General features: G+C 43.8%; 1 protein-coding gene and 1 pseudogene across 1 annotated transcript; both read right to left on the reverse strand.

The window, feature by feature from the left end:
* Positions 1-2,952: 2,952 nt before the first annotated feature.
* On the reverse strand, positions 2,953-4,302 carry LOC103316080 (annotated as a pseudogene).
* A 5,801-nt stretch (positions 4,303-10,103) lies between these two features.
* Positions 10,104-11,007, reverse strand: LOC116415938. Its single transcript, XM_031921613.1, has 2 exons — positions 10,791-11,007; positions 10,104-10,594 (listed from the first exon to the last, which is right to left on the reverse strand). Exons 1-2 carry the CDS (start codon positions 11,005-11,007, stop codon positions 10,104-10,106), a joined length of 708 nt encoding a protein of 235 aa, XP_031777473.1.
* Between the last annotated feature and the right edge of the window lie 1,377 nt (positions 11,008-12,384).

The raw sequence follows: 12,384 nt of genomic DNA on the forward strand, positions 1-12,384 counted from the left end.
TAATAAGTGTATAGCGTTATTAATCACACTAAACTATTTTTTTATATGTACGTATGCAAGAGCGTAAACGCAAGCTCGGAAGCTCTGTGTACGCAACGCTCCGTTTTTCTCCCTACTCTAACGCTTGCACTCGTTTTCTCTATTTTGGTCTCGTTAAATCGCACAGAGAGAGAGCCGTAAATGTGGCAGAATGTTATATTTATATTTACACAAAGTCTAAATGTGCTTAATGAGCTAGCTTTAACGTTTTATGGAAAAAGTGGGCTCCAAAAGTTTAAGTAGGCCCAAATATACGACGAACGCAGTATCTTAGTAAAAAATCGTTCGCCTAGCTGTGGAAACGACGCCCGTGACAAGATCTGCCTGCCAGTGTCAAAGTGTGCTTTGGGAAAACAAGAGGGGTTCGATTAAAGAACCAAAAACCAGCCGGACAAGTTAGATCGAAGCAGTCTCGTAGGAAATCGTTCGCCTATCTATGGACACAACACCCGTAATAAGCTCTGCGTGTTATTATATGCCTACGTCTCGCTTGCTCCCGTCGTGTTCGCCCTGGTCGCGCAAGCTCCGGTCACGCACACAGTTTTAACGCACGCACCGGTGGCGTACGTTGTTTTCGCGCTTTCACCCGTTGCATTTGGCTCCGTTGCGCAAGCTCAGGTCGCGCTTGCAACCGTCTCAATCGCCGTTTTGTCGGTCGCACCCGTCGCTTTCGCCCTGGTCGCGCAAGCTCCGTTCACGCACACAGTTTTCACGCACGCTCCGGTGGCGTACGCCGTTTTCGCCCTTTCACCCGTTGCATTCGGCTACGTTGCGCAAGCTCTAGTCGCGCTTGCACCTGTCTCAATCGCCGTTTTGGCGCTGGCCCCCGTCGCCTACGCCCTCATCACGCAAGCTCCGGTCGCGCACGACCCGGTCGCGTACGCCTTTATCGTGTACGCCGTTACGTGCTCGCCGTTTTCGTAGTCGCACCCATCGCGTTCGTCTCCGTCGCGCTCGCCCCCATCGCGTTCGTCTCCGTCGCGCTCGCCCCCATCGCGTTCGTCTCCGTCGCGCTCGCCCCCATCGCGTTCGTCTCCGTCGCGCAAGCTCTGGTCGCGTTTGCACCCGTCTCGCTCCCCGTTTTGGCGGTCGCACCCGTCGCGTTCGCCCTGGTCGCGCAAGCTACGGTCGCGCATGCAGTTTTCGCGCACGCTCCGGTCACGTACGCTGTTTTCGCCCTTTCACCCATTGCATTTGCTCCGTTGCGCAAGCTCCGATCGCGTACGCCGTTTTCGTGCTTTCACCCTTTGCTTTCGGCTTTGTCGCGCAAGCACTGGTCGTGTACGCCGTTTTCGCGCTTTTACTAGTTCATTCGGCACCATCGCGCAAGCTCCGATCCCGTACGCCGTTCCGCGCTCGCCCCGGTCGCGCTCGCACCCGTCTCGTTTGCCATTTTGGCGGTCGCTTACGCCGTTCTCGCGCTTTTTACCAACGCATTCTCCTCCGTCGCGCACGCTCCGTCTGTTTGGCAATCTGAAACGGATCTGTTATCAGCGCGTAAGAGAGTGCATAAGCATACCGATAATATTCGCAAGCACTAGAAATCTGATATATTGCAATTCAGACCGTTATTAAATATTTCATTGGTAGGTACAACTTCAGAGAGTTCAACAATAACAAAATCAACGCGCGCAGCATGCGCGCTAAGCCAATTTCTAGTTACTGCTATTTATCTTTGTTTAAAAAAAAAGAAGGTAGCATAACTTCTGATGTGCAAGAGCGTAAGACAGAAACATCATTAAGGTTAAAGAAACGTTAACTCGAAAGAGATTCAAAATGATCTATCCAGCAGGTAATATTGTTTATTTTTGAAATATAAATTCTTCTAGTATAGAAACCAATTATAACCTCCGTGATATACTTTTCTTAATTTTCAGATTTTGAAACCAACGAGACATCTCTTTTCGCTTTTTCGAAGGAGTAAAAAAACATGATGGCGATACTTCTTCTGGAATTTTTGAGAAGGGAACGGACTAGAATCGCTGCATTGGCTGAAACAGACCCATTTGAGCGGAGATCCCTTTTCAATGATGCCAGAAATTACGTTAATGACAGGCAAGACGAGACAGGAATGGTGATGGTAACAAGTATGTAATTTGCTTATTAACCTAGTTTAAAGCTAAGCGCTCTAAAAATTGACATTTTTTTTTAAATTTCTTACGATAATAATTTTTAGCTGGACAACTTGAATGCTTGTGGAGGTATTTGAAGACGAGGTACCATACCGAGTATGATATCAAGAAATCCTGCAGCAATTGCATAATTGTAAAATAAACTGTAGGCGAGGCGCTATACTATTTCAAAAAATAAACGGAGAGCTTATGCAAATTTGCTGCTCTCAACAGACAAAAAATTGACTTATTTAAAAAAAAAAACGACAAACTCATCTTGTTACAACCTTATACTATTTACCATTTATAGCCAGCATTCTTGACTCAGCTCGCGAGGCTGCACGGGCGGAAAAAGCTCAGATTCGGCGCTTAGTATTATTATTAAAAATCAGCTTGAGTATAACGCTGGAGGAAGAAGAAGTAGAAGCTTTTTGCACCGCATAAGAATAGGCGCGCTGATCATAGCATAAAAGTACGTAAAGCAGTACAATCTATACAAATCAGAGCGCTGCTAGTGGTACGGTGATATTGCTCGATACATGCGTCTGTGTGTGCATGTACGTGTGACTAGGATGTGCGCGAAGTGTATGTAAAGTGTATTGTGATTTACTTTTTGAGGAGGGTTATGCGGAAGGCGCTTATGTTCTCGCCGGTGTGCGTTAATGCCTTTTTTTAGATCCGGCTTGGAGACCGATGACGGTTTGGCCAGCCTTGAGCTGTTTTTGTACCCTACAACAGAGATAAACGCTCGATTTCATTCTTGATTGCGGGAACACGTTTTGTAGTGATGAATCGAAATTCCTTAAGATTGAGCGTGCTCCAGTTTGTACACGTCGTGATAAGCGTTGATGCGGATGAGGGCATAGGGAAAGCAGCTTTCGAGCAAATCCATGGTGAGGAACGGAAACTTCTGGACGATCTGATCGAGCAGCAAGTAGACCGACTCACGATTGCAAGTAGCCTCCTTGTCGGCCTCCTGTCCAAGTCGGAGCAAGCTCGACGAGGCTAGCGCCAAGAACTCCTTCATCCTGTCCTCGATGTCGTTCTGGCCGCAGCTGGTGAAGAGTGCGCCAAAGACATTGTTGATGGCGGTGGCCATGCAGTGAATGTTGTTGGAGTGGCCCTCGAGCAAGGCTCTGTAGAAGGAGTTCTCGTTGCGGGCGAGCTTGGGAATGGAGACGGCGACGAAGACCATGAGGAGGCAGACGAGAATGTGCTCGTTCTCGTCGACAAGCTCGGCCTTCTGGCTCTTGAGAGCGGTGGTGAGGGTTGGGTCGACTTTGCAGCTAAAGCCCGCGGCGGACGTCATTTCCGAGACGACACGCATGGGATCTCCGGCCGGCAGATGGTGCCTAAAGTCCAGGATCGAGCTCAGCAGGAAGGGTATCCTCTCCTCAAGCACGTCGACGAGGGCGTTCTGCGCCAGCTGCCGGAAGCTGCGTATAACGCCGATTATGGTGACCCGCTGAATCACGTTGTCGACGTGCTGCAGCTTCTTGAACTGCTCCTTCATCACCTCGGGCTTGTCAAAGTTTGTCCTCAGCGAGATGAGAACGTCCTTGTTACTGGCCACAAGTTTCTTCGGCTCCTACACCTGACTGGAGATGTGCCACATGAGCGTCTCGTTGAGCATCTTCATGCCGTAGGGGCCGATCAGCTCGGCCAGAGCACGCAGCTCGTTTATGTCTGAGAACTCCTCGGCGTTGAAGGGAATCGAGCCCTCGACCGAGAGGCTGACAAACAAGCGCTGGTTCGGTGAGTAGCAGATGTTGCCGGCGCTGACCCGTCTCAGCAGGAGTTCCGAGTACCACTGGGTGTACAGCGCGGCTATCGTCTTCTCTCCGTGGCTATCAAGTGCTTGAGTTTGCTGGAGAAGCGCGTTGTTAAAGACGCGGGTGATAACGATGTGCACGTAGTTCTCGACCGTCTGCAGCACGTTCTTGTAGGCCCTCACGCTGACGATAAGCTCGGACGGCTTGGCGATGACATTCGTGTCGGCGTCCAACATTACCATGCCGACGAGAGCCCTGGCGAATCGGGTCTCGAGGTCTTTGCCGCAAAAATCGATCGATCTCAAGAGCTTTTTAGGGAGGCCCTTCGCGCGGAGGGCTCGCGCAGCCGCATTGGACAAAACACAAGCTCTTTTTCTCATTAAAGATTGGAAAAACGGCGAAATTTTTCTAGCAGGCCTATCTGCTGCAAGGATCAAGCGATTAAACGAACTTTTCTAGGTGACCGTTCGCGCAAAATGCCGGCCGGAAAAGCTATTGACATCGCTCGATCCTTGCGGCAGATAGGCCTGCTGTAAAGATCCCGCGATTTTCCGACTTGTTGTAAAAAAAGAGCTTGTTTATCAATTATTTAAAAGTAAAGAGCTTGTGTTTCGTGCGGCGTGGCTGTGCAAGCCCTTCCGGGCGAAACGCCACCCAGAAAAGCTCTTTCGATCGATCGATCTTTCCAGCAGAGACTTTCGTGTAACAGAGCGGGCCGTTTTCTCAATCTTTAAAGAGGAAAAGAGCTTGTGTTTCGTGCGGCGTGGCTGAGCAAGCCCTTCCGGGCGAATCGCCACCCAGAAAAGCTCTTTCGATCGATCGATCTTTCCAGCAGAGACTTTCGCGTAACAGAGCGTGCCATCTTCTTAATCTTTAAAGAGAAAAAGAGCATGTGTTTCGTGCGAGCCCTTTGCGCAAAACGCTACCCATAAAAGCTTTTTTGATCGATCGATCTTCACCGTAGAGACCCTCGCAGACCAAATCTAGCCGTTTTCTCAATCTTGACTGATTAAAAGAGCTTGTGTTTTGTGCAGTGAGGCTGCTTGAGCCCTTCGCGCGAAGTGCCACACAGGAAAGCTCTTGAGTTCGCTCGATTCTTGAGGCAGATAGGCCTGCTGAAAAAATCCTGCCGTTTTCCGACTATTTGTAAAAAAAAGAGCTTGTTATGTTCGGCACGGCTGTGCGAGCCCTTCGCGTGAGAGGCTACCCAGAAAAGCTTGATCGATCGCTCGACCTTTCTGGTAGAGACACCCGCAGACAATAGCCCGCCGTTTTTCTAATAATTCGTTGAGAAAATGAGCTTGTGTTTCGTGTGGTGAAGAGCGCGATCCCCAAGCGTGACACACCACCTTAAAAACTCTTAAGTTTGAGAGATCTTCGCAGTAACGTCTTCCACGCTGAAAAGCCCGCGTTTTCTTTGAATTTTATCAGAGAAGAACCTTGTCTTTTTAGTGGCGAGGTTTAGCGAGCCTCTAGCGCGGTACACTACCTAAAAAATCTCTCGTGTTTGAGATATCTCCGCAGTGGCGTTGCCTGCAGGCAACAATCCGCCGTTTTCCGAATTTCGATCTAAAAGAAGCATGTGCTTCTATCGGCCCGGCTATGCGAGCTCCTCGTGTGTCATGTCAGCGACAAAACTTTTTCCGATCGCGAGATCCTTACTATTACCATGGCTTACTCAGACAGAGGAGCCTCTGAGATTTTCCGAAGTTGCGCGCTAATACGAAGAACGCGTGCTGGTTACAGAAAAGTTGCTTGCCCTGTCCGTGTCGCTCAGCTCATAGATCCCGGCCTTTTAAACCTGGTTCAGCTCCTGGTTGATCTGCTCTACGCCAAGCCTGAGCCCGGAGCCGCTCGCGTGCCACTCGCACATCCCCAGAAAGTACGGTGATTCAGGCATCTAGGCGAAGCCTTAAGAAAAAGAGATTTAAAAAAACTTGAGACCCGAGAGCAAAAAGCATCTGTAGCTTAGCGCCGCGAAGCTAATGAACAAGGCCGTGGCGGGCGGCAGTAGCTTGTCGACAGAGGTAAAGACAGTAGATAAGCTTGTGACGGCCAAGTGCACGTCAAATATCTAACGGCTAATCATGTACTAAATGTAATAAGATTATTGTTTCAGCAAGCTGCCAACGAGCGCTGAAACGAGCGAGAACGAGAAACGAGGCAAGATAGAGACAGAGAGAGTGAGAGCATAGGTAGCGCGGTTGCCGCCTGGCCGCACAGCGTTGGCGAGATATGACAACGATGTGCCGACGGCCGGGAGAACCGCGACTAGAGTTAGTCTCGCTGCGCTATCCACACGAGTAGCTCGCGCTACTATATACGCGGATTTGTTGTGAGTCCTGCGAGCATCTCGAGAGCGAACGATATTCGTCCGTGCGTTACCGACGAGTTGCTGCGACGCCCGTCCGAACTGTACATCTCCACGTCCGAGACTGGACCACGTCCGTTACGTCAAGTACTACTGCCACTACCGAGTTGTAAGTACCTGCACTCTCACTCTCTCACGTCTCTCTTTATCGTTCGTCGAAGTGTGCGGGGTTTGCACCTCCGTGTATAGTTACAATTGAATATACATTTCCTTATATAAACTTCTCGTGTGTTATTTCCTACGACCCGACCTACGCCGCCTCCGCGGGCTCGTGTAAAAACACGTGCATGATCTGAGTCGGCCGAGCCGTGCCTTCTGCACGCCCGACGTTAATTTACAATAAACAGGGCCCTTTTGGCCCTGGTTATAACACGGCAGGATAGTATTAACCGAGTGTTATAAGCTATAGGCTTACCAGATCACACGGATTCTAGATCACCCCCTCTCCTCCAAAAGTGATTTAGAATCCGACCTGTGTATTTTAGATGGAGGGTTTTCTGAATCACCCCTTCTGTCCAATCATATGAGAGCCCCCTCCTTGGGATGCCCCCCCCCCCCTCTCAAAGTGATTTAGAATCCGAGGTGTGTATAAGCCCTATCCCTGAGTTGCCTCTTCTTCAATTTTTCCAAAATGTTTTAAGCCTCTCCCCTGGATGCCCCCTCTCAAATTGATTTAGAATCCGTAGTGTGTATAAGCCCCATATAAGTTGTCCCTACTCCTGTAGGCCCTTTTCTTGATCATCCCTCTCTCCATTTGATTGAGAAATCGTAAGTGTTCGACCTCTTTGTTTTTCATCTGATCGGAAAAATCTATTGGTCAGTTTTTCTTTTTTTCTGGTGTGAGAAGAGAGGGAAAGGAGGAGCTATCCTGCTATATTATAAGAGATAGCCACTTCTACATTAATGAAAGGTTGAGTCACTCTACTACCACATAATAAAGAGAAATATATTTCTTTCACAAAATACGTAGATGGGAGCGACATTAACTTTAGATTCATAGATTCTTGGCGTCTTCTCCCATCATCTTTAGAGAAACTTGCATCATACCTAGAAAATGTACCGATAGCAACGAAGGAGTTTCAATTAGATGGATTCACAGATGAGAAGATTGGTCTTCTTCGACGGAAAGGCGTATTTCCATATGATTTCGTGGATGGATTAGATAAGCTAGAATCGACAAAACTGCCAGAAAAGAACGAGTTTTACAATAAACTAACTGACTCTCATATTGCTGAAGAAGATTACAAGCATGCTATTCAAGTCTGGGATAAGTTTAATACAAGAACGCTAGGAGAGTACTCTGATCTATATTTGAAAACTGACGTTCTACTATTAGCTGATGTCTTTGAAAGTTTTCGAGAAACATCTCTCAAAGCATATGATTTGTGTCCTGCTCACTTTTACACGATCCCTGGGCTGACATTTTCAGCATCTCTTAAAATGACTAAGGTAGAATTGGAGCTTCTTACGGATATTGACATGCTAATGTTTATTGAAGCAGGCATTCGGGGAGGAATAAGCCAGTGTTCTAATCGGTATGCTAAAGCCAACAATCCGTACATGGGTTCTTCATACGATGAGAAAGAGAAAACAAAGACACTCTTATATTATGATATTAATAACCTTTATGGCTGGGCAATGGTGCAGCATTTACCGGTTGGAAAATTTAAATGGATTAAATATGAGACAAATCCCTATTTTTTCAATGCAGCACCAGATTCTGATACGGGTTACTTTGCTGAAGTGGATTTGGAAAATCCTGAAGAGATACACGATGAACATCAAGATTTCCCTTTTTGTGCAGAACACCGTGCACCACCAGACTCAAAGCAGAAGAAACTTCTCACTACTCTGGATGAGAAAACAAGGTATGTCATTCATTATCGAGCACTTAAACGGGCGTTAGATAATGGACTTCGATTGAAAAAGGTGCACAGGATTCTGAGTTTTGAGCAGAAGGCCTGGCTCAAACCATATGTTGAACTTAATACAGAGAAGAGAAAGCAGGCCAACAATGAGTTCGAAAAACTCTTCTATAAATTATTAATCAACACTGTCTATGGTAAGTGCATCGAACGAGAGCGGTCTCGTGTAGACGTACGTTTAGTAAATAAATTCACGGGAAGATGTGGAGCAGAAGCACGCATAGCTCTTCCGAATTTTCATAGTTGCGCTATCTTTGATGAAAATTTGGTACCCATTCAGCTGAAAAGGACAAGTATCACAATCAAGAAACCAATCTATGTCGGTCTTTGTATCCTTGATTTGTCTAAGACATTAGTTTGCGATTTCCACTACTCATACATGAAACAGCGAGTAGGAGAAAAATGTAAACTTCTCTATACGGATACTGATAGCTTAATATACGAAGTTGAAGATATTGATATGTACAAAATTATGAAAGAAGACATCCACAGGTTTGATACTTCTGATTATGATGAAAATAATCAGTTTGGAATTCCACGAGTTAATAAAAAAGTTCTTGGATTGATGAAAGACGAATGCTGTGGCAAGATGATGATTGAATTCATAGGTTTACGAAGTAAAATGTATAGTATTTTAGTTGATGGTGAGACAATAAAAAAAGCCAAAGGTATAAAATCCAGCGTTGTGAAGAAATCAATTACTTTTGAGGATTATCGAAGATGCCTAGAGGATCCTGTTATTATAAAACGCGAGCAGTGCAACATTCGTTTAAAATTGCACATAGTGCATACTGAAAAACAGAATAAAATAGCCTTAAGTCCTCACGATAATAAAAGATACTTATTACCCCATAGTACAGACACTTTGCCTTGGGATCATTATAGAATTATTGAGGAACAGATGGCGCAAGCAGCATTTCAAGTAGAGGGGGAAGCAGAACAAGATAAAAGAGAGGTGGAGATGGAAGCAGAGAAGGGGTACGAAATATCCAATGACAGTGGAGGTGTGAAAATTGAGAGGGGGAATGAAGAAACCAATGAAAATAGTGAAGCACGAGTGGGGGTGACACTTTATGGCAATGAAGGTGAACAAATCAGGATCGAATATGATGTGATGGGGGAGTTAATGCATGACTGGGATCCATCATTGGATGCTATACATTCTGAACGGGAACGGAGAAGGGATATATTACAAGAGGCTATGGAAGGGGCAGAAATTGTGGTGGGAAATGGGCTATATCAACAGACGCAGCACGACGGAGAGCACATTCGAGCAATCGAAGCAATCGAGAACAACCAACCTTGTGAAAAGAGACCAAGACTCACCTAACCCTATAATAAGTAAGTTCTATTTCTTAGTTCTCCCTCAATTCTTAGCAATGAGATATTTTTCACTAACATACATTCTTACTTTCACTTTTTCAGAATGGATCTATCTGCACTCAATAAGATTGCTGAGCAAGAGTTCTTGCCAAGGAAAAAGGCGACAGACTTGGAAAAAAATCAACAGTACATGGTGACAGCACTGAAACAAGTCAAGACAAGATTCGGTATGAAGATTGTTGCCGAACTTGATAGCAGCTTTCAAGTCTTCTTGCCAGAGAAGATTTCATCGGCAATTATAAAAGATGAAGCGTTCTTTAAGTCACTCTGCGGCACTGCAAACAATCTCTGTTTATTTTTAAAATATCAGGGTGGAAGTTCTTTCAAGTTCGAAAGTAGCACTCAATAAATAGTATACAAAATTATTTTTTTACAAAAGAATATATTTTTTTTCAGTAACTTGTACATAATAATACACAAATAAATTTATTTAAATATACATAAAACTTTTTATTTACTACAACCTAATTCCTTATCCATATACATAGATATTACAGTTATATTAAAGAATTTCATTTTTATTTATCCAACTATTATGCTCGTCACTAAATCCTAACCATTTAACAAATACGCGTTTACCACTTTTCTTCAAAACTTTTTCTACAAGATAAATTTCAGGAAACAATGTTTTGTGAATTTCTATTTCATAAAAGCCACCGGAGACTGGTTTATCATAATAATCTTTGAGGTGGTAAGTTATCGGATTTGTTTTTATAACTGGCGTTATTGTGAAAATTTCAGTAGACCAGTTTGGTGTATAACCTTTTTCAAAAACATTCTTGATCTTACTTATTCGTACTTTATCTCCTACTTTGAATTTCGTTTTTTTCGCTGGTGACTTTTCATTAGGAAAACGTCTCTTGACCTCTCTCTCATTTGCCTGGTTAACATTTTTAGGCTCGATTCCTGTTGTCCGATGTTTTCTCGAATTGTATACTTTGAGCAAGTTAGGCAGAATATTCAACCATTTGTAGCTTCCTTGTTTGCTGAATTCTATCCACATTGCATTTTTTAATGTTCTATTGAATCTTTCACATATGCTTGCATGAAGAGTATAGGATTATCTTGTGCTTTTTCATGAGATTTTGGAAATTTGAATTGTAAAATTGTTTTCCTTGGTCAGTTTGTAGATTCTTCGGTACTCGTCCTTGTTTCAATATCGACTTCATAGCTGCAGTGACATCATTACCACTCTTTGACTTGACTGGGACGGCCCATGCATACTTTGAAAATATATCTATAACAGTGAGTAAGTAATGAAAATCTTTGTTCTCTTTGGAGTAAGGTATCATTTCAACAAGATCAGCTTGCCAAGTCTCATCTATGCCACGTATGTCATATTTTCTTCTCTTGTAGCGGCGACGTGCTGGCTTATGCAGCTCTTCAGCTACTCTTTGACGTTCCATCTTTATCGTCTATAGCGGATGAAAATCCCCTGGAAATTCTTCTATACAATCTTTTAATTGTCTATTCACTTCTTCAATGATATAATCAACACCATAGTAATTACGCTGAGTTGTTTTTTAAAAATATTTCAGTTTTGCAGCCACTTCCACTTGATGTTTTTCAACTTGCTGCTTATATTCTTCTAGAACTTCACTTATTCCAGCAAGTTTAGAAGCTATATAATTTATTTCAGTTTGTAGGATAACTTTCAGTGAATTCAAGGTGATTGCATCGTTTGGATCACGTGGGGCTCCTAGATTGCAAAGCCGCTTATTTTCTAATTCAAAATCACCGTCTGATGTAAAATTGAAACCAATGCCTGGAGGACCGCGACTCACTTGCGAGCCCTCAAGTTTTCTTCCAAACACATCGAGACTCATGGTGCTACTGATCCAAATGAGAAGGTTGAGTGTCAATATATATGTCCAGCTTCACGTAATTCTTCAATAATGGATTGGATTTCATTGATGTGATTGTTATTTCCAGCAGATCGTTCGGCAATCAATAATCGGAGTCGCTCGATAAGCTCGTTTGGATCATCCCAGTAGACGAGATCAATGGAAGAATTTTTCTTAGCTATTTTATATTTAGGTATGAGTCCTTCTCCGATGCTGCTGTTTTTCTTTTTACGTGGAGTGCTACGGAACATTGGTGCTAAGTCATTCTTATATTTATTACTCCTCGAACTTCGTATGGATTCATTTTTGCTATGTTTTTTCCGATGAGCATTTGTTGCTTCCAGGATCATGCGATAATTTTCACGATCTGCTGAACTCAAAAGAAGTTCATCCGGATATTTTTTAAATAGCAACTCCATTAGTCCACTACTTTTAGGATAACTTTCACCTCTGACTATGACATATTTATCATCAAATTTAATTTCTGAATCACCAATCATATACCCTCCATCAACTTTCCGCACTCCGTATATATTATCAATTGTTTTGTGGCTTTTATCTAGCAATGACAAGAAGTCTTGAGATGATTCATTTTGTTTTCCACTCGCAGATTTGAATGTAGAATTGATCATTGTGTCACCCATTGACTCAAAATCATCATCATCATCATCATCATCGTTGAATAAACTTGAATTATTATTATTATTATTTAGATCGTTTAGCATACTTGATCGATTAAATTTTATTCGTTTTCTCATTTTTTTACTCTTGCGTGTATCCAAAATTCAGGTCAACAAGTTTCTCAAGTGGTGTGACGACTGGTTTCAGAGTATCACCAATGACTTTTTCAAAATCATATTTCTCCTGTTTTAATAGAGTGTATTTTGTTTTAATAGCCTCACGAGCTCGCAAGAGCTCGCTGAGAATATTCTCCTCTTT

Source organism: Nasonia vitripennis (assembly GCF_009193385.2).
Source record: "Nasonia vitripennis strain AsymCx chromosome 1 unlocalized genomic scaffold, Nvit_psr_1.1 chr1_random0013, whole genome shotgun sequence".
Classification (NCBI taxonomy): Eukaryota; Metazoa; Arthropoda; class Insecta; order Hymenoptera; family Pteromalidae; genus Nasonia; species Nasonia vitripennis.